This window comes from Scyliorhinus torazame, chromosome 3 (genome assembly GCF_047496885.1).
Source record: "Scyliorhinus torazame isolate Kashiwa2021f chromosome 3, sScyTor2.1, whole genome shotgun sequence".
Classification (NCBI taxonomy): domain Eukaryota; kingdom Metazoa; phylum Chordata; class Chondrichthyes; order Carcharhiniformes; family Scyliorhinidae; genus Scyliorhinus; species Scyliorhinus torazame.
Genome location: NC_092709.1, coordinates 353,393,615 through 353,417,394, shown reverse-complemented (window position 1 = coordinate 353,417,394; position 23,780 = coordinate 353,393,615). Strand labels below are relative to the sequence as shown.

At 51.3% G+C, this 23,780-nt stretch overlaps 1 protein-coding gene across 1 annotated transcript in view; it reads right to left on the bottom strand.

Moving 5' to 3' along the window:
- Nucleotides 1-352: 352 nt before the first annotated feature.
- LOC140409342 (matrix metalloproteinase-21-like) overlaps nucleotides 353-23,780 on the bottom strand; it is a 121,900-nt gene continuing 98,472 nt past the window's right edge. Inside the window, exon 8 of the mRNA XM_072497758.1 lies at nucleotides 353-1,218. Coding sequence (XP_072353859.1) covers nucleotides 913-1,218 — 306 coding nt within the window. The 3' untranslated portion in view covers nucleotides 353-912. The remainder of the gene's footprint in view (nucleotides 1,219-23,780) is intronic.

The window sequence follows — 23,780 nt, the reverse complement described above, 5'->3', positions numbered from 1 at the left end:
CTCCCAGGACAGGTGCAGCACGGGGTTAGATACAGAGTAAAGCTCCGTCAAACTGTCCCCATCAAACACTCCCAGGACAGGTACAGCACGGAGTTAGATACAGAGTAAAGCTCCCTCTACACTGTCCCCATCAAACACTCCCAGGACAGGTACAGCACGGGGTTAGATACAGAGTAAAGCTCCCTCTACACTGTCCCCATCAAACACTCCCAGGACAGGTACAGCACGGGGTTAGATACAGAGTAAAGCTCCCTATACACTGTCCCCATCAAACACTCCCCGGACAGGTACAGCACGGGGTTAGATACAGAGTAAAGCTACCTCTACACTGTCCCATCAAAGACTCCCAGGACAGGTACAGCACGGGTTAGATACAGAGTAAAGCTCCCTCTACACTGTCCCCATCAAACATTCCCAGGACAGGTACAGCACAGGGTTAGTTACAGAGTAAAGCTCCGTCTACACTGTCCCCATCAAACACTCCCAGGACAGGTACAGCACGGGGTTAGATACAGAGTAAGGTTTCTCATCACTAGGTCTCTGGTTTAAAATGGGGAAGTGTCAAGCACAGACAGAATTCCCACTGTGGTGTGCTCCTCGACCTTCTGCTTCCTAATCCAGTTCAATAAGAGTGGCTTGGTCAACATTGATGGGGCTGTGATGGGCAGTAATGTTCGGTTTTTTGACGGTTCCGGCCATGATGTTGGAGATACTGAGGAGCCGTAAACACCATCACAAAATAATCCTTTGGACCCTGCAGTGTAGGATTGAAATGTCAGAGGTCACCACTGTCCAATCCTTTCGCTGAGATTGTGTACATCAATCTGCTTTGTCGCTCATGAGGAGAATGGAGTTCGGTAAATCTGGTGGGCTCCTTCAGGGAGCAGTGTTCCTCCCCCCTATTCCGTCATGCTACTGATGCCCCGGTGTTCTGGAACCATCCACCTCACAGATGTCGTACCAGTGCTCGGCAACGCGGCCCTGAGGGAGGAGGCCATTGAGGGGCAGCGAGGTGTTCCCCTCACGATCCCGCTCATTGATGACCCTCCAATGCACTGTGTCCTTGAAGACAAAAACGGTGGCGTGAGTGTAGGAGTAATAAACAGCATCCAGGTTCCCCAGCGGGTGGTTGCCCTTGACGACTGGTGGGAACACGTCCACAATCCTTTTGGGATATCCGGGCACCGTGCTGTTCAGGTCGACGCTAAATGCGGTCACCTGCGGGTTACAACAGAGCGGTCAAGGCTGCAGGCACATTAACACCTTCCCAACCACACGAGCTGCAGCCCAGCTTAGCCCAATCATCCCCCGCCACCTTCCTGTACCCCACATCCTTAACCCTGAACAACAATGCAAACATATCTCAATCATTAACTCATTCGCGTCACCTCACGGGGATGATACCCTGGACACATCTATGGTGCTCAGTGGTGGAAAGGGAGGTTGGGCACATCAACTAGATGAGACAGCTTTTATCCCGTGTTACCTCTTTATCTAACCCCGTGCTGTACCTGTCCTGGGAATGTTTGATGGGGACAGTGTAGAGGGAGCTTTACTCTGTATCTAACCCCGTGCTGTACCTGTCCTGGGAATGTTTGATGGGGACAGTGTAGACGGAGCTTTACTCTGTATCTAACCCCGTGCTGTACCTGTCCTGGGAGTGTTTGGTGGGGACAGTGAACAGGGAGCTTTACTCTGTATCTAACCCCGTGCTGTACCTGTCCTGGTAGTGAGGGGACAGTGTAGAGAGAGCTTTACTCTGTATCTAACCCCGTGCTGTACCTGTCCTGGGAGTGTTTGATGGGGACAGTGTAGAGGGAGCTTTACTCTGTATCTAACCCTGTGCTGTACTTGTCCTGGGAGTGTTTGATGGGGACAGTGTAGAGGGAGCTTTACTCTGTATCTAACCCTCTGCTGTACCTGTCCTGGGAGTGTTTGATGGGGACAGTGTAGAGGGAGCTTTACTCTGTATCTAACCCCGTGCTGTACCTGTCCTGGGAGTGTTTGATGGGGACAGTGTAGAGAGAGCTTTACTCTGTATCTAACCCCGTGCTGTACCTGTCCTGGGAGTGTTTGGTGGGGACAGTGAACAGGGAGCTTTACTCTGTATCTAACCCCGTGCTGTACCTGTCCTGGTAGTGAGGGGACAGTGTAGAGAGAGCTTTACTCTGTATCTAACCCCGTGCTGTACCTGTCCTGGGAGTGTTTGATGGGGACAGTGTAGAGGGAGCTTTACTCTGTATCTAACCCTGTGCTGTACTTGTCCTGGGAGTGTTTGATGGGGACAGTGTAGAGGGAGCTTTACTCTGTATCTAACCCTCTGCTGTACCTGTCCTGGGAGTGTTTGGTGGGGACAGTGTAGAGAGAGCTTTACTCTGTATCTAACCCCGTGCTGTACCTGTCCTGGGAGTGTTTGATGGGGACAGTGTAGAGGGAGCTTTACTCTGTATCTAACCCTGTGCTGTACTTGTCCTGGGAGTGTTTGATGGGGACAGTGTAGAGAGAGCTTTACTCTGTATCTAACCCCGTGCTGTACTTGTCCTGGGAGTGTTTGATGGGGACAGTGTAGAGGGAGCTTTACTCTGTATCTAACCCCGTGCTGTACCTGTCCTGGGAGTGTTTGATGGGGACAGTGTAGAGAGAGCTTTACTCTGTATCTAACCCCGTGCTGTACCTGTCCTGGGAGTGTTTGGTGGGGACAGTGAACAGGGAGATTTACTCTGTATCTAACCCCGTGCTGTACCTGTCCTGGTAGTGAGGGGACAGTGTAGAGAGAGCTTTACTCTGTATCTAACCCCGTGCTGTACCTGTCCTGGGAGTGTTTGATGGGGACAGTGTAGAGGGAGCTTTACTCTGTATCTAACCCTGTGCTGTACTTGTCCTGGGAGTGTTTGATCAGGACAGTGTAGAGGGAGCTTTACTCTGTATCTAACCCTCTGCTGTACCTGTCCTGGGAGTGTTTGGTGGGGACAGTGTAGAGAGAGCTTTACTCTGTATCTAACCCCGTGCTGTACCTGTCCTGGGAGTGTTTGATGGGGACAGTGTAGAGGGAGCTTTACTCTGTATCTAACCCTGTGCTGTACTTGTCCTGGGAGTGTTTGATGGGGACAGTGTAGAGAGAGCTTTACTCTGTATCTAACCCCGTGCTGTACCTGTCCTGGGAGTGTTTAATGGGGACAGTGTAGAGAGAGCTTTACTCTGTATCTAACCCCGTGCTGTACCTGTCCTGGGAGTGTTTGATGGGGACAGTGTAGAGGGAGCTTTACTCTGTATCTAACCCTGTGCTGTACTTGTCCTGGGAGTGTTTGATGGGGACAGTGTAGAGGGAGCTTTACTCTGTATCTAACCCTCTGCTGTACCTGTCCTGGGAGTGTTTGGTGGGGACAGTGTAGAGGGAGCTTTACTCTGTATCTAACCCTCTGCTGTACCTGTCCTGGGAGTGTTTGATGGGGACAGTGTCGAGGGAGCTTTACTCTGTATCTAACCCCGTGCTGTACCTGTCCTGGGAATGTTTGATGGAGACAGTGTAGAGGGAGCTTTACTCTGTATCTAACCCCGTGCTGTACCTGTCCTGGGAGTGTTTGATGGGGACAGTGTAGAGGGAGCTTTACTCTGTATCTAACCCCGTGCTGTACCTGTCCTGGCAGTGTTTGATGGGGGCAGCGTAGAGGGAGCTTTACTCTGTATCTAACCCCGTGCTGTACCTGTCCTGGGAGTGTTTGATGGGGACAGTGTGGAGGGAGCTTTATTCTGTATCAAACCCCGTGCTGTACCTGTCCTGGGAGTGTTTGATGGGGGCAGTGTAGAGAGTGCTTTACTCTCTATCCAACCCCGTGCTGCACCTGTCTTGGGAGTGTTTGGTGGGGACAGTGTAGAGGGAGCTTTACTCTGTATCTAACCCCATGCTGTACCTGTCCTGGGAGTGTTTGATGGGGACAGTGTAGAGGGAGCTTTACTCTGTATCTAACCCCATGCTGTACCTGTCCTGGGAGTGTTTGATGGGGACAGTGTAGAGGGATTTTACTCTGTATCTAACCCCGTGCTGTACCTGTCCTGGGAGTATTTGATGGGGACAGTGTAGAGGGAGCTTTACTCTGTACCTAACCCCGTGCTGTACCTGTCCTGGGAGTGTTTGATGGGGACAGTGTAGAGGGAGCTTTACTCTGGATATTACCCCATGCTGTACCTGTCCTGGGAGTGTTTGATGGGGACAGTGTAGAGGGAGCTTTACTCTGTATCTAACCCCGTGCTGTACCTGTCCTGTGAGTGTTTGATGGGGACAGTGCAGAGGGAGCTTTACTCTGTATCTAACCCTGTGCTGTACCTGTCCTGGGAGTGTTTGATGGGGACAGTGTAGATGGAGCTTTACTCTGTATCTAACCCGGTGCTGTACCTGTCCTGGGAGTGTTTGATGGGGACAGTATAGAGGGAGCTTTATTCTGTATCAAACCCCGTGCTGTATCTGTCCTGTGAGTGTTTGATGGGGGCTGTGTAGTGGGAGCTTGCCTCTCTATCCAACCCCGTGCTGTACCTTGTCCTGGGAGTGTTTGATGGGGACAGTGTAGAGGGAGCTTTACTCTGTATATTACCCCATGCTGTACCTGTCCTGGGAGTGTTTGATGGGGACAGTGTAGAGGGAGCTTTACTCTGTATCTAACACCGTGCTGTACCTGTCCTGGGAGTGTTTGATGGGGACAGTGTAGAGGGAGCTTTACTCTGTATCAAACCCCGTGCTGTACCTGTCCTGGGAGTGTTTGATGGGGACAGTGTAGAGGGAGCTTTACTCTGTATCTAACCCCGTGCTGTACCTGTCTTGGGAGTGTTTGATGGGGACAGTGTAGAGGGAGCTTTACTCTGTATCTAACCCTCTGCTGTACCTGTCCTGGGAGTGTTTGATGGGGACAGTGTCGAGGGAGCTTTACTCTGTATCTAACCACGTGCTGTACCTGTCCTGGGAATGTTTGATGGGGACAGTGTAGAGGGAGCTTTACTCTGTATCTAACCCCGTGCTGTATCTGTCCTGGGAGTGTTTGATGGGGACAGTGTAGAGGGAGCTTTACTCTGTATCTAACCCCGTGCTGTACCTGTCCTGGCAGTGTTTGATGGGGGCAGCGTAGAGGGATTTTACTCTGTATCTAACCCCGTGCTGTACCTGTCCTGGGAGTATTTGATGGGGACAGTGTAGAGGGAGCTTTACTCTGTACCTAACCCCGTGCTGTACCTGTCCTGGGAGTGTTTGATGGGGACAGTGTAGAGGGAGCTTTACTCTGGATATTACCCCATGCTGTACCTGTCCTGGGAGTGTTTGATGGGGACAGTGCAGAGGGAGCTTTACTCTGTATCTAACCCTGTGCTGTACCTGTCCTGGGAGTGTTTGATGGGGACAGTATAGAGGGAGCTTTATTCTGTATCAAACCCCGTGCTGTATCTGTCCTGGGAGTGTTTGATGGGGGCTGTGTAGTGGGAGCTTGCCTCTCTATCCAACCCCGTGCTGTACCTTGTCCTGGGAGTGTTTGATGGGGACAGTGTAGGGGGAGCTTTACTCTGTATATTACCCCATGCTGTACCTGTCCTGGGAGTGTTTGATGGGGACAGTGTAGAGGGAGCTTTACTCTGTATCTAACACCGTGCTGTACCTGTCCTGGGAGTGTTTGATGGGGACAGTGGAGAGGGAGCTTTACTCTGTATATTACCCCATGCTGTACCTGTCCTGGGAGTGTTTGATGGGGACAGTGTAGAGGGAGCTTTACTCTGTATCTAACCCCGTGCTGTACCTTTCCTGGGAGTGTTTGATGGGGACAGGGTAGAGGGAGCTTGTAGCGCACAAAGACTCACGAGAGACGAATAGAGATGAAGTCGATGAGGCTTTATTAAGTGTGACTTGTTCCCCGCAGTTCAGTAACAGACTGGCCTGTGGGTGAGAACTCCTGGTTCTTAAACTCCGCCTTCAGGGCGGAGCTAGAGGTCAACAGCCAACCAGGGCCCGGGATCTGTCAGCCAATGACATTACGGCTTCACAGTCCCACATGACCCCTAATGCATACTGCCACAGAGCTTTACTCTGTATCTAACCCTGTGCTGTACCTGTCCTGGGAGTGTTTGATGGGGACAGTGTAGAGGGAGCTTTACTCTGTATCTAACCCCGTGGTGAACCTGTCCTGGGAGTGTTTGATGGGGACAGGGTAGAGGGAGCTTTACTCAGTATCTAACCCTGTGCTGTAACTGTCCTGGGAGTGTTTGATAGGGACAGTGTAGAGGGAGCTTTACTCTGTATCTAACCCGGTGCTGTACCTGTCCTGGGAGTGTTTGATGGGGACAGTATAGAGGGAGCTTTATTCTGTATCAAAACCCGTGCTGTATCTGTCCTGGGAGTGTTTGATGGGGGCTGTGTAGTGGGAGCTTGCCTCTCTATCCAACCCCATGCTGTACCTTGTCCTGGGAGTGTTTGATGGGGACAGTGTAGAGGGAGCTTTACTCTGTATCTAACCCCACCCGTGCTGTACCTGTCCTGGGAATGTTTGATGGGGACAGTGTAGACGGAGCTTTACTCTGTATATTACCCCATGCTGTACCTGTCCTGGGAGTGTTTGATGGGGACAGTATAGAGGGAGCTTTACTCTGTATCGAACCCCGTGCTGTACCTGTCCTGGGAGTGTTTCATGGGGACAGTGTAGAGGGAGCTTTACTCTGTATCTAACACCGTGCTGTACCTGTCCTGGGAGTGTTTGATGGGGACAGTGGAGAGGGAGCTTTACTCTGTATATTACCCCATGCTGTACCTGTCCTGGGAGTGTTTGATGGGGACAGTGTAGAGGGAGCTTTACTCTGTATCTAACCCCGTGCTGTACCTTTCCTGGGAGTGTTTGATGGGGACAGGGTAGAGGGAGCTTGTAGCGCACAAAGACTCACGAGAGACGAATAGAGATGAAGTCGATGAGGCTTTATTAAGCGTGACTTGTTCCCCGCAGTTCAGTAACAGACTGGCCTGCGGGGGGAGAACTCCTGGTTCTTCAACTCCGCCTTCAGGGCGGAGCTAGAGGTCAACAGCCAACCAGGGCCCGGGATCTGTCAGCCAATGACATTACGGCTTCACAGTCCCACATGATCCCTAATGCATACTACCACAGAGCTTTACTCTGTATCTAACCCTGTGCTGTACCTGTCCTGGGAGTGTTTGATGGGGACAGTGTAGAGGGAGCTTTACTCTGTATCTAACCCCGTGGTGTACCTGTCCTGGGAGTGTTTGATGGGGACAGGGTAGAGGGAGCTTTACTCTGTATCTAACCCTGTGCTGTACCTGTCCTGGGAGTGTTTGATGGGGACAGTGTAGAGGGAGCTTTACTCTGTATCTAACCCTGTGCTGTACCTGTCCTGGGAGTGTTTGATGGGGACAGTGTCGAGGGAGCTTTATTCTCTATCTAACCCCGTGCTGTACCTGTCCTGGGAGTGTTTGATGGGGACAGGGTAGAGGGAGCTTAACTCTGTATCTAACCCTGTGCTGTACCTGTCCTGGGAGTGTTTGATGGGGACAGGGTAGAGGGAGTTTTACTCTGTATCTAACCCCGTGCTGTACCTGTCCTGGGAGTGTTTGATGGGGACAGTGTAGAGGGAGCTTTACTCTGTATCTAACCCCGTGCTGTACCTGTCCTGGGAGTGTTTGATGTTGACAGTGTAGAGGGAGCTTTACTCTGTATCTAACCCCGCTCGTGCTGTACCTGTCCTGGGAATGTTTGATGGGGACAGTGTAGACGGAGCTTTACTCTGTATATTACCTCATGCTGTACCTGTCCTGGGAGTGTTTGATGGGGACAGTGTAGAGGGAGCTTTACTCTGTATCTAACCCCGTGCTGTACCTGTCCTGGGAGTGTTTCATGGGGACAGTGTAGAGGGAGCTTTACTCTGTATATTACCCCATGCTGTTCCTGTCCTGGGAGTGTTTGATGGGGACAGTGTAGAGGGAGCTTTACTCTGTATCTAACACCGTGCTGTACCTGTCCTGGGAGTATTTGATGGGGACAGTGTAGAGGGAGCTTTACTCTGTATCTAACCCCGTGCTGTACCTGTCCTGGGAGTGTTTGATGGGACAGTGTAGAGGGAGCTTTATTCTGTATCTATCCCTGTGCTGTACCTGTCCTGGGAGTGTTTGATGGGGGCAGTGTAGAGGGAGCTTTACTCTGTATCTAACCCCGTGCTGTACCTGTCCTGGGAGTGTTTGATGGGGACAGTGTGGAGGGAGCTTTATTCTGTATCAAACCCCGTGCTGTACCTGTCCTGGGAGTGTTTGATGGGGGCAGTGTAGAGTGAGCTTTACTCTCTATTCAACCCCGTGCTGCACCTGTCCTGGGAGTGTTTGGTGGGGACAGTGTAGAGGGAGCTTTACTCTGTATCTAACCCCATGCTGTACCTGTCCTGGGAGTGTTTGATGGGGACAGTGTAGAGGGAGCTTTACTCTGTATCTAACCCCATGCTGTACCTGTCCTGGGAGTGTTTGATGGGGACAGTGTAGAGGGATTTTACTCTGTATCTAACCCCGTGCTGTACCTGTCCTGGGAGTATTTGATGGGTCAGTGTAGAGGGAGCTTTACTCTGTATCTAACCCCGTGCTGTACCTGTCCTGGGAGTGTTTGATGGGGACAGTGTAGAGGGAGCTTTACTCTGGATATTACCCCATGCTGTACCTGTCCTGGGAGTGTTTGATGGGGACAGTGTAGAGGGAGCTTTACTCTGTATCTAACCTGGTGCTGTACCTGTCCTGTGAGTGTTTGATGAGCACAGTGCAGAGGGAGCTTTATTCTGTATCTAACCCCGTGCTGTACCTGTCCTGGGAGTGTTTGATGGGGACAGTGTGGAGGGAGCTTTATTCTGTATCAAACCCCGTGCTGTACTTGTCCTGGGAGTGTTTGGTGGGGACAGTGTAGAGGGAGCTTTACTCTGTATCTAACCCCATGCTGTACCTGTCCTGGGAGTGTTTGATGGGGACAGTGTAGAGGGAGCTTTACTCTGTATCTAACCCCGTGCTGTACCTGTCCTGTGAGTGTTTGATGAGGACAGTGCAGAGTCAGCTTTATTCTGTATCTAACCCCGTGCTGTAGCTGTCCTGGGAGTGTTTGATGGGGACAGTGTAGATGGAGCTTTACTCTGTATCTAACCCCGTGCTGTACCTGTCCTGTGAGTGTTTGATGGGGACAGTGCAGAGGGGGTTTTACTCTGTATCAAACCCTGTGCTGTACCTGTCCTGGGAGTGTTTGATGGGGACAGTGTAGAGGGTGCTTTACTCTGTATCTAACCCCTTGCTGTACCTGTCCTGTGAGTGTTTCATGGCGACAGTGTGGAGGGAGCTTTATTCTGTATCAAACTCCGTGCTGTACCTGTCCAGGGAGTGTTTGGTGGGGACAGTGGAGAGGGAGCTTTACTCTGGATATTACCCCATGCTGTACCTGTCCTGGGAGTGTTTGATGGGGACAGTGTAGAGGGAGCTTTACTCTGTATCTAACCCCGTGCTGTACCTGTCCTGTGAGTGTTTGATGGGGACAGTGCAGAGGGAGCTTTATTCTGTATCTAACCCCGTGCTGTACCTGTCCTGGGAGTGTTTGATGGGGGCAGTGTAGAGGGAGCTTTACTCTGTATCTAACCCCGTGCTGTACCTGTCCTGGGAGTGTTTGATGGGGGCAGTGTAGAGTGAGCTTTACTCTCTATCCAACCTCGTGCTGCACCTGTCCTGGGAGTGTTTGGTGGCGACAGTGTAGAGGGAGCTTTACTCTGTATTTAACCCCATGCTGTACCTGTCCTGGGAGTGTTTGATGGGGACAGTATAGAGGGATTTTACTCTGTATCTCACCCCGTGCTGTACCTGTCCTGGGAGTATTTGATGGGGACAGTGTAGATGGATTTTACTCTGTATCTAACCCCGTGCTGTACCTGTCCTGGGAGTATTTGATGGGGACAGTGTAGAGGGAGCTTTACTCTGTATCTAACCCCGTGCTGTACCTGTCCTGGGAGTGTTTGGTGGGGACAGTGGAGAGGGAGCTTTACTCTGGATATTACCCCATGCTGTACCTGTCCTAGGAGTGTTTGATGGGGACAGTGTAGAGGGAGCTTTACTCTGTATCTAACCCCGTGCTGTACCTGTCCTGTGAGTGTTTGATGGGGACAGTGCAGAGGGAGCTTTATTCTGTATCTAACCCCGTGCTGTACCTGTCCTGGGAGTGTTTGATGGGGGCAGTGTAGAGGGAGCTTTACTCTGTATCTAACCCCGTGCTGTACCTGTCTTGGGAGTGTTTGATGGGGGCAGTGTAGAGTGAGCTTTACTCTCTATCCAACCTCGTGCTGCACCTGTCCTGGGAGTGTTTGGTGGTGACAGTGTAGAGGGAGCTTTACGCTGTATTTAACCCCATGCTGTACCTGTCCTGGGAGTGTTTGATGGGGACAGTATAGAGGGAGCTTTATTCTGTATCAAACCCCGTGCTGTATCTGTCCTGGGAGTGTTTGATGGGGGCTGTGTAGAGGGAGCTTTCCTCTGGATATTACCCCATGCTGTACCTGTCCTGGGAGTGTTTGATGGGGACCGTGTAGAGGGAGCTTTACTCTGTATCTAACCCCGTGCTGTACCTGTCCTGGGAATGTTTGATGGGGACAGTGTAGACGGAGCTTTACTCTGTATCTAACCCCGTGCTGTACCTGTCCTGGGAGTGTTTGGTGGGGACAGTGAACAGGGAGCTTTACTCTGTATCTAACCCCGTGCTGTACCTGTCCTGGTAGTGAGGGGACAGTGTAGAGAGAGCTTTACTCTGTATCTAACCCCGTGCTGTACCTGTCCTGGGAGTGTTTGATGGGGACAGTGTAGAGGGAGCTTTACTCTGTATCTAACCCTGTGCTGTACTTGTCCTGGGAGTGTTTGATGGGGACAGTGTAGAGGGAGCTTTACTCTGTATCTAACCCTCTGCTGTACCTGTCCTGGGAGTGTTTGATGGGGACAGTGTAGAGGGAGCTTTACTCTGTATCTAACCCCGTGCTGTACCTGTCCTGGGAGTGTTTGATGGGGACAGTGTAGAGAGAGCTTTACTCTGTATCTAACCCCGTGCTGTACCTGTCCTGGGAGTGTTTGGTGGGGACAGTGAACAGGGAGCTTTACTCTGTATCTAACCCCGTGCTGTACCTGTCCTGGTAGTGAGGGGACAGTGTAGAGAGAGCTTTACTCTGTATCTAACCCCGTGCTGTACCTGTCCTGGGAGTGTTTGATGGGGACAGTGTAGAGGGAGCTTTACTCTGTATCTAACCCTGTGCTGTACTTGTCCTGGGAGTGTTTGATGGGGACAGTGTAGAGGGAGCTTTACTCTGTATCTAACCCTCTGCTGTACCTGTCCTGGGAGTGTTTGGTGGGGACAGTGTAGAGAGAGCTTTACTCTGTATCTAACCCCGTGCTGTACCTGTCCTGGGAGTGTTTGATGGGGACAGTGTAGAGGGAGCTTTACTCTGTATCTAACCCTGTGCTGTACTTGTCCTGGGAGTGTTTGATGGGGACAGTGTAGAGAGAGCTTTACTCTGTATCTAACCCCGTGCTGTACTTGTCCTGGGAGTGTTTGATGGGGACAGTGTAGAGGGAGCTTTACTCTGTATCTAACCCCGTGCTGTACCTGTCCTGGGAGTGTTTGATGGGGACAGTGTAGAGAGAGCTTTACTCTGTATCTAACCCCGTGCTGTACCTGTCCTGGGAGTGTTTGGTGGGGACAGTGAACAGGGAGATTTACTCTGTATCTAACCCCGTGCTGTACCTGTCCTGGTAGTGAGGGGACAGTGTAGAGAGAGCTTTACTCTGTATCTAACCCCGTGCTGTACCTGTCCTGGGAGTGTTTGATGGGGACAGTGTAGAGGGAGCTTTACTCTGTATCTAACCCTGTGCTGTACTTGTCCTGGGAGTGTTTGATCAGGACAGTGTAGAGGGAGCTTTACTCTGTATCTAACCCTCTGCTGTACCTGTCCTGGGAGTGTTTGGTGGGGACAGTGTAGAGAGAGCTTTACTCTGTATCTAACCCCGTGCTGTACCTGTCCTGGGAGTGTTTGATGGGGACAGTGTAGAGGGAGCTTTACTCTGTATCTAACCCTGTGCTGTACTTGTCCTGGGAGTGTTTGATGGGGACAGTGTAGAGAGAGCTTTACTCTGTATCTAACCCCGTGCTGTACCTGTCCTGGGAGTGTTTAATGGGGACAGTGTAGAGAGAGCTTTACTCTGTATCTAACCCCGTGCTGTACCTGTCCTGGGAGTGTTTGATGGGGACAGTGTAGAGGGAGCTTTACTCTGTATCTAACCCTGTGCTGTACTTGTCCTGGGAGTGTTTGATGGGGACAGTGTAGAGGGAGCTTTACTCTGTATCTAACCCTCTGCTGTACCTGTCCTGGGAGTGTTTGGTGGGGACAGTGTAGAGGGAGCTTTACTCTGTATCTAACCCTCTGCTGTACCTGTCCTGGGAGTGTTTGATGGGGACAGTGTCGAGGGAGCTTTACTCTGTATCTAACCCCGTGCTGTACCTGTCCTGGGAATGTTTGATGGAGACAGTGTAGAGGGAGCTTTACTCTGTATCTAACCCCGTGCTGTACCTGTCCTGGGAGTGTTTGATGGGGACAGTGTAGAGGGAGCTTTACTCTGTATCTAACCCCGTGCTGTACCTGTCCTGGCAGTGTTTGATGGGGGCAGCGTAGAGGGAGCTTTACTCTGTATCTAACCCCGTGCTGTACCTGTCCTGGGAGTGTTTGATGGGGACAGTGTGGAGGGAGCTTTATTCTGTATCAAACCCCGTGCTGTACCTGTCCTGGGAGTGTTTGATGGGGGCAGTGTAGAGAGTGCTTTACTCTCTATCCAACCCCGTGCTGCACCTGTCTTGGGAGTGTTTGGTGGGGACAGTGTAGAGGGAGCTTTACTCTGTATCTAACCCCATGCTGTACCTGTCCTGGGAGTGTTTGATGGGGACAGTGTAGAGGGAGCTTTACTCTGTATCTAACCCCATGCTGTACCTGTCCTGGGAGTGTTTGATGGGGACAGTGTAGAGGGATTTTACTCTGTATCTAACCCCGTGCTGTACCTGTCCTGGGAGTATTTGATGGGGACAGTGTAGAGGGAGCTTTACTCTGTACCTAACCCCGTGCTGTACCTGTCCTGGGAGTGTTTGATGGGGACAGTGTAGAGGGAGCTTTACTCTGGATATTACCCCATGCTGTACCTGTCCTGGGAGTGTTTGATGGGGACAGTGTAGAGGGAGCTTTACTCTGTATCTAACCCCGTGCTGTACCTGTCCTGTGAGTGTTTGATGGGGACAGTGCAGAGGGAGCTTTACTCTGTATCTAACCCTGTGCTGTACCTGTCCTGGGAGTGTTTGATGGGGACAGTGTAGATGGAGCTTTACTCTGTATCTAACCCGGTGCTGTACCTGTCCTGGGAGTGTTTGATGGGGACAGTATAGAGGGAGCTTTATTCTGTATCAAACCCCGTGCTGTATCTGTCCTGTGAGTGTTTGATGGGGGCTGTGTAGTGGGAGCTTGCCTCTCTATCCAACCCCGTGCTGTACCTTGTCCTGGGAGTGTTTGATGGGGACAGTGTAGAGGGAGCTTTACTCTGTATATTACCCCATGCTGTACCTGTCCTGGGAGTGTTTGATGGGGACAGTGTAGAGGGAGCTTTACTCTGTATCTAACACCGTGCTGTACCTGTCCTGGGAGTGTTTGATGGGGACAGTGTAGAGGGAGCTTTACTCTGTATCAAACCCCGTGCTGTACCTGTCCTGGGAGTGTTTGATGGGGACAGTGTAGAGGGAGCTTTACTCTGTATCTAACCCCGTGCTGTACCTGTCTTGGGAGTGTTTGATGGGGACAGTGTAGAGGGAGCTTTACTCTGTATCTAACCCTCTGCTGTACCTGTCCTGGGAGTGTTTGATGGGGACAGTGTCGAGGGAGCTTTACTCTGTATCTAACCACGTGCTGTACCTGTCCTGGGAATGTTTGATGGGGACAGTGTAGAGGGAGCTTTACTCTGTATCTAACCCCGTGCTGTATCTGTCCTGGGAGTGTTTGATGGGGACAGTGTAGAGGGAGCTTTACTCTGTATCTAACCCCGTGCTGTACCTGTCCTGGCAGTGTTTGATGGGGGCAGCGTAGAGGGATTTTACTCTGTATCTAACCCCGTGCTGTACCTGTCCTGGGAGTATTTGATGGGGACAGTGTAGAGGGAGCTTTACTCTGTACCTAACCCCGTGCTGTACCTGTCCTGGGAGTGTTTGATGGGGACAGTGTAGAGGGAGCTTTACTCTGGATATTACCCCATGCTGTACCTGTCCTGGGAGTGTTTGATGGGGACAGTGCAGAGGGAGCTTTACTCTGTATCTAACCCTGTGCTGTACCTGTCCTGGGAGTGTTTGATGGGGACAGTATAGAGGGAGCTTTATTCTGTATCAAACCCCGTGCTGTATCTGTCCTGGGAGTGTTTGATGGGGGCTGTGTAGTGGGAGCTTGCCTCTCTATCCAACCCCGTGCTGTACCTTGTCCTGGGAGTGTTTGATGGGGACAGTGTAGGGGGAGCTTTACTCTGTATATTACCCCATGCTGTACCTGTCCTGGGAGTGTTTGATGGGGACAGTGTAGAGGGAGCTTTACTCTGTATCTAACACCGTGCTGTACCTGTCCTGGGAGTGTTTGATGGGGACAGTGGAGAGGGAGCTTTACTCTGTATATTACCCCATGCTGTACCTGTCCTGGGAGTGTTTGATGGGGACAGTGTAGAGGGAGCTTTACTCTGTATCTAACCCCGTGCTGTACCTTTCCTGGGAGTGTTTGATGGGGACAGGGTAGAGGGAGCTTGTAGCGCACAAAGACTCACGAGAGACGAATAGAGATGAAGTCGATGAGGCTTTATTAAGTGTGACTTGTTCCCCGCAGTTCAGTAACAGACTGGCCTGTGGGTGAGAACTCCTGGTTCTTAAACTCCGCCTTCAGGGCGGAGCTAGAGGTCAACAGCCAACCAGGGCCCGGGATCTGTCAGCCAATGACATTACGGCTTCACAGTCCCACATGACCCCTAATGCATACTGCCACAGAGCTTTACTCTGTATCTAACCCTGTGCTGTACCTGTCCTGGGAGTGTTTGATGGGGACAGTGTAGAGGGAGCTTTACTCTGTATCTAACCCCGTGGTGAACCTGTCCTGGGAGTGTTTGATGGGGACAGGGTAGAGGGAGCTTTACTCAGTATCTAACCCTGTGCTGTAACTGTCCTGGGAGTGTTTGATAGGGACAGTGTAGAGGGAGCTTTACTCTGTATCTAACCCGGTGCTGTACCTGTCCTGGGAGTGTTTGATGGGGACAGTATAGAGGGAGCTTTATTCTGTATCAAAACCCGTGCTGTATCTGTCCTGGGAGTGTTTGATGGGGGCTGTGTAGTGGGAGCTTGCCTCTCTATCCAACCCCATGCTGTACCTTGTCCTGGGAGTGTTTGATGGGGACAGTGTAGAGGGAGCTTTACTCTGTATCTAACCCCACCCGTGCTGTACCTGTCCTGGGAATGTTTGATGGGGACAGTGTAGACGGAGCTTTACTCTGTATATTACCCCATGCTGTACCTGTCCTGGGAGTGTTTGATGGGGACAGTATAGAGGGAGCTTTACTCTGTATCGAACCCCGTGCTGTACCTGTCCTGGGAGTGTTTCATGGGGACAGTGTAGAGGGAGCTTTACTCTGTATCTAACACCGTGCTGTACCTGTCCTGGGAGTGTTTGATGGGGACAGTGGAGAGGGAGCTTTACTCTGTATATTACCCCATGCTGTACCTGTCCTGGGAGTGTTTGATGGGGACAGTGTAGAGGGAGCTTTACTCTGTATCTAACCCCGTGCTGTACCTTTCCTGGGAGTGTTTGATGGGGACAGGGTAGAGGGAGCTTGTAGCGCACAAAGACTCACGAGAGACGAATAGAGATGAAGTCGATGAGGCTTTATTAAGCGTGACTTGTTCCCCGCAGTTCAGTAACAGACTGGCCTGCGGGGGGAGAACTCCTGGTTCTTCAACTCCGCCTTCAGGGCGGAGCTAGAGGTCAACAGCCAACCAGGGCCCGGGATCTGTCAGCCAATGACATTACGGCTTCACAGTCCCACATGATCCCTAATGCATACTACCACAGAGCTTTACTCTGTATCTAACCCTGTGCTGTACCTGTCCTGGGAGTGTTTGATGGGGACAGTGTAGAGGGAGCTTTACTCTGTATCTAACCCCGTGGTGTACCTGTCCTGGGAGTGTTTGATGGGGACAGGGTAGAGGGAGCTTTACTCTGTATCTAACCCTGTGCTGTACCTGTCCTGGGAGTGTTTGATGGGGACAGTGTAGAGGGAGCTTTACTCTGTATCTAACCCTGTGCTGTACCTGTCCTGGGAGTGTTTGATGGGGACAGTGTCGAGGGAGCTTTATTCTCTATCTAACCCCGTGCTGTACCTGTCCTGGGAGTGTTTGATGGGGACAGGGTAGAGGGAGCTTAACTCTGTATCTAACCCTGTGCTGTACCTGTCCTGGGAGTGTTTGATGGGGACAGGGTAGAGGGAGTTTTACTCTGTATCTAACCCCGTGCTGTACCTGTCCTGGGAGTGTTTGATGGGGACAGTGTAGAGGGAGCTTTACTCTGTATCTAACCCCGTGCTGTACCTGTCCTGGGAGTGTTTGATGTTGACAGTGTAGAGGGAGCTTTACTCTGTATCTAACCCCGCTCGTGCTGTACCTGTCCTGGGAATGTTTGATGGGGACAGTGTAGACGGAGCTTTACTCTGTATATTACCTCATGCTGTACCTGTCCTGGGAGTGTTTGATGGGGACAGTGTAGAGGGAGCTTTACTCTGTATCTAACCCCGTGCTGTACCTGTCCTGGGAGTGTTTCATGGGGACAGTGTAGAGGGAGCTTTACTCTGTATATTACCCCATGCTGTTCCTGTCCTGGGAGTGTTTGATGGGGACAGTGTAGAGGGAGCTTTACTCTGTATCTAACACCGTGCTGTACCTGTCCTGGGAGTATTTGATGGGGACAGTGTAGAGGGAGCTTTACTCTGTATCTAACCCCGTGCTGTACCTGTCCTGGGAGTGTTTGATGGGACAGTGTAGAGGGAGCTTTATTCTGTATCTATCCCTGTGCTGTACCTGTCCTGGGAGTGTTTGATGGGGGCAGTGTAGAGGGAGCTTTACTCTGTATCTAACCCCGTGCTGTACCTGTCCTGGGAGTGTTTGATGGGGACAGTGTGGAGGGAGCTTTATTCTGTATCAAACCCCGTGCTGTACCTGTCCTGGGAGTGTTTGATGGGGGCAGTGTAGAGTGAGCTTTACTCTCTATTCAACCCCGTGCTGCACCTGTCCTGGGAGTGTTTGGTGGGGACAGTGTAGAGGGAGCTTTACTCTGTATCTAACCCCATGCTGTACCTGTCCTGGGAGTGTTTGATGGGGACAGTGTAGAGGGAGCTTTACTCTGTATCTAACCCCATGCTGTACCTGTCCTGGGAGTGTTTGATGGGGACAGTGTAGAGGGATTTTACTCTGTATCTAACCCCGTGCTGTACCTGTCCTGGGAGTATTTGATGGGTCAGTGTAGAGGGAGCTTTACTCTGTATCTAACCCCGTGCTGTACCTGTCCTGGGAGTGTTTGATGGGGACAGTGTAGAGGGAGCTTTACTCTGGATATTACCCCATGCTGTACCTGTCCTGGGAGTGTTTGATGGGGACAGTGTAGAGGGAGCTTTACTCTGTATCTAACCTGGTGCTGTACCTGTCCTGTGAGTGTTTGATGAGCACAGTGCAGAGGGAGCTTTATTCTGTATCTAACCCCGTGCTGTACCTGTCCTGGGAGTGTTTGATGGGGACAGTGTGGAGGGAGCTTTATTCTGTATCAAACCCCGTGCTGTACTTGTCCTGGGAGTGTTTGGTGGGGACAGTGTAGAGGGAGCTTTACTCTGTATCTAACCCCATGCTGTACCTGTCCTGGGAGTGTTTGATGGGGACAGTGTAGAGGGAGCTTTACTCTGTATCTAACCCCGTGCTGTACCTGTCCTGTGAGTGTTTGATGAGGACAGTGCAGAGTCAGCTTTATTCTGTATCTAACCCCGTGCTGTAGCTGTCCTGGGAGTGTTTGATGGGGACAGTGTAGATGGAGCTTTACTCTGTATCTAACCCCGTGCTGTACCTGTCCTGTGAGTGTTTGATGGGGACAGTGCAGAGGGGGTTTTACTCTGTATCAAACCCTGTGCTGTACCTGTCCTGGGAGTGTTTGATGGGGACAGTGTAGAGGGTGCTTTACTCTGTATCTAACCCCTTGCTGTACCTGTCCTGTGAGTGTTTCATGGCGACAGTGTGGAGGGAGCTTTATTCTGTATCAAACTCCGTGCTGTACCTGTCCAGGGAGTGTTTGGTGGGGACAGTGGAGAGGGAGCTTTACTCTGGATATTACCCCATGCTGTACCTGTCCTGGGAGTGTTTGATGGGGACAGTGTAGAGGGAGCTTTACTCTGTATCTAACCCCGTGCTGTACCTGTCCTGTGAGTGTTTGATGGGGACAGTGCAGAGGGAGCTTTATTCTGTATCTAACCCCGTGCTGTACCTGTCCTGGGAGTGTTTGATGGGGGCAGTGTAGAGGGAGCTTTACTCTGTATCTAACCCCGTGCTGTACCTGTCCTGGGAGTGTTTGATGGGGGCAGTGTAGAGTGAGCTTTACTCTCTATCCAACCTCGTGCTGCACCTGTCCTGGGAGTGTTTGGTGGCGACAGTGTAGAGGGAGCTTTACTCTGTATTTAACCCCATGCTGTACCTGTCCTGGGAGTGTTTGATGGGGACAGTATAGAGGGATTTTACTCTGTATCTCACCCCGTGCTGTACCTGTCCTGGGAGTATTTGATGGGGACAGTGTAGATGGATTTTACTCTGTATCTAACCCCGTGCTGTACCTGTCCTGGGAGTATTTGATGGGGACAGTGTAGAGGGAGCTTTACTCTGTATCTAACCCCGTGCTGTACCTGTCCTGGGAGTGTTTGGTGGGGACAGTGGAGAGGGAGCTTTACTCTGGATATTACCCCATGCTGTACCTGTCCTAGGAGTGTTTGATGGGGACAGTGTAGAGGGAGCTTTACTCTGTATCTAACCCCGTGCTGTACCTGTCCTGTGAGTGTTTGATGGGGACAGTGCAGAGGGAGCTTTATTCTGTATCTAACCCCGTGCTGTACCTGTCCTGGGAGTGTTTGATGGGGGCAGTGTAGAGGGAGCTTTACTCTGTATCTAACCCCGTGCTGTACCTGTCTTGGGAGTGTTTGATGGGGGCAGTGTAGAGTGAGCTTTACTCTCTATCCAACCTCGTGCTGCACCTGTCCTGGGAGTGTTTGGTGGTGACAGTGTAGAGGGAGCTTTACGCTGTATTTAACCCCATGCTGTACCTGTCCTGGGAGTGTTTGATGGGGACAGTATAGAGGGAGCTTTATTCTGTATCAAACCCCGTGCTGTATCTGTCCTGGGAGTGTTTGATGGGGGCTGTGTAGAGGGAGCTTTCCTCTGGATATTACCCCATGCTGTACCTGTCCTGGGAGTGTTTGATGGGGACCGTGTAGAGGGAGCTTTACTCTGTATCTAACCCCGTGGTGTACCTGTCCTGGGAGTGTTTGATGGGGACAGGGTAGAGGGAGCTTTACTCTGTATCTAACCCTGTGCTGTACCTGTCCTGGGAGTGTTTGATGGGGACAGTGTAGAGGGAGCTTTACTCTGTATCTAACTTTGTGCTGTACCTGTCCTGGGAGTGTTTGATGGGGACAGTGTAGAGGGAGCTTTACTCTGTATCTAACCCCATGCTGTACCTGTCCTGGGAGTGTTTGATGGGGACAGTGTAGAGGGATTTTACTCTGTATCTAACCCCGTGCTGTACCTGTCCTGGGAGTATTTGATGGGTCAGTGTAGAGGGAGCTTTACTCTGTATCTAACCCCGTGCTGTACCTGTCCTGGGAGTGTTTGATGGGGACAGTGTAGAGGGAGCTTTACTCTGGATATTACCCCATGCTGTACCTGTCCTGGGAGAGTTTGATGGGGACAGTGTAGAGGGAGCTTTACTCTGTATCTAACCCGGTGCTGTACCTGTCCTGTGAGTGTTTGATGAGCACAGTGCAGAGGGAGCTTTATTCTGTATCTAACCCCGTGCTGTACCTGTCCTGGGAGTGTTTGATGGGGACAGTGTGGAGGGAGCTTTATTCTGTATCAAACCCCGTGCTGTACTTGTCCTGGGAGTGTTTGGTGGGGACAGTGTAGAGGGAGCTTTACTCTGTATCTAACCCCATGCTGTACCTGTCCTGGGAGTGTTTGATGGGGACAGTGTAGAGGGAGCTTTACTCTGTATCTAACCCCGTGCTGTACCTGTCCTGTGAGTGTTTGATGAGGACAGTGCAGAGTCAGCTTTATTCTGTATCTAACCCCGTGCTGTAGCTGTCCTGGGAGTGTTTGATGGGGGTAGTGTAGAGGGAGCTTTACTCTGTATCTAACCCCGTGCTGTACCTGTCCTGCGAGTATTTGATGGGGACAGTGTAGAGGGAGGTTTACTCTGGATATTACCCCATGCTGTACCTGTCCTGAGAGTGTTTGATGGGGACAGTGTAGAGGGAGCTTTACTCTGTATCTAACCCCATGCTGTACCTGTCCTGTGAGTGTTTGATGGGGACAGTGCAGAGGGAGTTTTACTCTGTATCAAACCCTGTGCTGTACCTGTCCTGGGAGTGTTTGATGGGGACAGTGTAGAGGGAGCTTTACTCTGTATCTAACCCCGTGCTGTACCTGTCCTGGGAATGTTTGATGGGGACAGTGTAGACGGAGCTTTACTCTGTATCTAACCCCGTGCTGTACCTGTCCTGGGAGTGTTTGATGGGGACAGTGTAGAGGGAGCTTTACTCTGTATCTAACCCCGTGCTGTACCTGTCCTGGGAGTGTTTGATGGGGACAGTGTAGAGAGAGCTTTACTCTGTATCTAACCCCGTGCTGTACCTGTCCTGGGAGTGTTTGGTGGGGACAGTGAACAGGGAGCTTTACTCTGTATCTAACCCCGTGCTGTACCTGTCCTGGTAGTGAGGGGACAGTGTAGAGAGAGCTTTACTCTGTATCTAACCCCGTGCTGTACCTGTCCTGGGAGTGTTTGATGGGGACAGTGTAGAGGGAGCTTTACTCTGTATCTAACCCTGTGCTGTACTTGTCCTGGGAGTGTTTGATGGGGACAGTGTAGAGGGAGCTTTACTCTGTATCTAACCCTCTGCTGTACCTGTCCTGGGAGTGTTTGGTGGGGACAGTGTAGAGAGAGCTTTACTCTGTATCTAACCCCGTGCTGTACCTGTCCTGGGAGTGTTTGATGGGGACAGTGTAGAGGGAGCTTTACTCTGTATCTAACCCTGTGCTGTACTTGTCCTGGGAGTGTTTGATGGGGACAGTGTAGAGAGAGCTTTACTCTGTATCTAACCCCGTGCTGTACTTGTCCTGGGAGTGTTTGATGGGGACAGTGTAGAGGGAGCTTTACTCTGTATCTAACCCCGTGCTGTACCTGTCCTGGGAGTGTTTGATGGGGACAGTGTAGAGAGAGCTTTACTCTGTATCTAACCCCGTGCTGTACCTGTCCTGGGAGTGTTTGGTGGGGACAGTGAACAGGGAGATTTACTCTGTATCTAACCCCGTGCTGTACCTGTCCTGGTAGTGAGGGGACAGTGTAGAGAGAGCTTTACTCTGTATCTAACCCCGTGCTGTACCTGTCCTGGGAGTGTTTGATGGGGACAGTGTAGAGGGAGCTTTACTCTGTATCTAACCCTGTGCTGTACTTGTCCTGGGAGTGTTTGATCAGGACAGTGTAGAGGGAGCTTTACTCTGTATCTAACCCTCTGCTGTACCTGTCCTGGGAGTGTTTGGTGGGGACAGTGTAGAGAGAGCTTTACTCTGTATCTAACCCCGTGCTGTACCTGTCCTGGGAGTGTTTGATGGGGACAGTGTAGAGGGAGCTTTACTCTGTATCTAACCCTGTGCTGTACTTGTCCTGGGAGTGTTTGATGGGGACAGTGTAGAGAGAGCTTTACTCTGTATCTAACCCCGTGCTGTACCTGTCCTGGGAGTGTTTAATGGGGACAGTGTAGAGAGAGCTTTACTCTGTATCTAACCCCGTGCTGTACCTGTCCTGGGAGTGTTTGATGGGGACAGTGTAGAGGGAGCTTTACTCTGTATCTAACCCTGTGCTGTACTTGTCCTGGGAGTGTTTGATGGGGACAGTGTAGAGGGAGCTTTACTCTGTATCTAACCCTCTGCTGTACCTGTCCTGGGAGTGTTTGGTGGGGACAGTGTAGAGGGAGCTTTACTCTGTATCTAACCCTCTGCTGTACCTGTCCTGGGAGTGTTTGATGGGGACAGTGTCGAGGGAGCTTTACTCTGTATCTAACCCCGTGCTGTACCTGTCCTGGGAATGTTTGATGGAGACAGTGTAGAGGGAGCTTTACTCTGTATCTAACCCCGTGCTGTACCTGTCCTGGGAGTGTTTGATGGGGACAGTGTAGAGGGAGCTTTACTCTGTATCTAACCCCGTGCTGTACCTGTCCTGGCAGTGTTTGATGGGGGCAGCGTAGAGGGAGCTTTACTCTGTATCTAACCCCGTGCTGTACCTGTGCTGGGAGTGTTTGATGGGGACAGTGTGGAGGGAGCTTTATTCTGTATCAAACCCCGTGCTGTACCTGTCCTGGGAGTGTTTGATGGGGGCAGTGTAGAGAGTGCTTTACTCTCTATCCAACCCCGTGCTGCACCTGTCTTGGGAGTGTTTGGTGGGGACAGTGTAGAGGGAGCTTTACTCTGTATCTAACCCCATGCTGTACCTGTCCTGGGAGTGTTTGATGGGGACAGTGTAGAGGGAGCTTTACTCTGTATCTAACCCCATGCTGTACCTGTCCTGGGAGTGTTTGATGGGGACAGTGTAGAGGGATTTTACTCTGTATCTAACCCCGTGCTGTACCTGTCCTGGGAGTATTTGATGGGGACAGTGTAGAGGGAGCTTTACTCTGTACCTAACCCCGTGCTGTACCTGTCCTGGGAGTGTTTGATGGGGACAGTGTAGAGGGAGCTTTACTCTGGATATTACCCCATGCTGTACCTGTCCTGGGAGTGTTTGATGGGGACAGTGTAGAGGGAGCTTTACTCTGTATCTAACCCCGTGCTGTACCTGTCCTGTGAGTGTTTGATGGGGACAGTGCAGAGGGAGCTTTACTCTGTATCTAACCCTGTGCTGTACCTGTCCTGGGAGTGTTTGATGGGGACAGTGTAGATGGAGCTTTACTCTGTATCTAACCCGGTGCTGTACCTGTCCTGGGAGTGTTTGATGGGGACAGTATAGAGGGAGCTTTATTCTGTATCAAACCCCGTGCTGTATCTGTCCTGTGAGTGTTTGATGGGGGCTGTGTAGTGGGAGCTTGCCTCTCTATCCAACCCCGTGCTGTACCTTGTCCTGGGAGTGTTTGATGGGGACAGTGTAGAGGGAGCTTTACTCTGTATATTACCCCACGCTGTACCTGTCCTGGGAGTGTTTGATGGGGACAGTGTAGAGGGAGCTTTACTCTGTATCTAACACCGTGCTGTACCTGTCCTGGGAGTGTTTGATGGGGACAGTGTAGAGGGAGCTTTACTCTGTATCAAACCCCGTGCTGTACCTGTCCTGGGAGTGTTTGATGGGGACAGTGTAGAGGGAGCTTTACTCTGTATCTAACCCCGTGCTGTACCTGTCTTGGGAGTGTT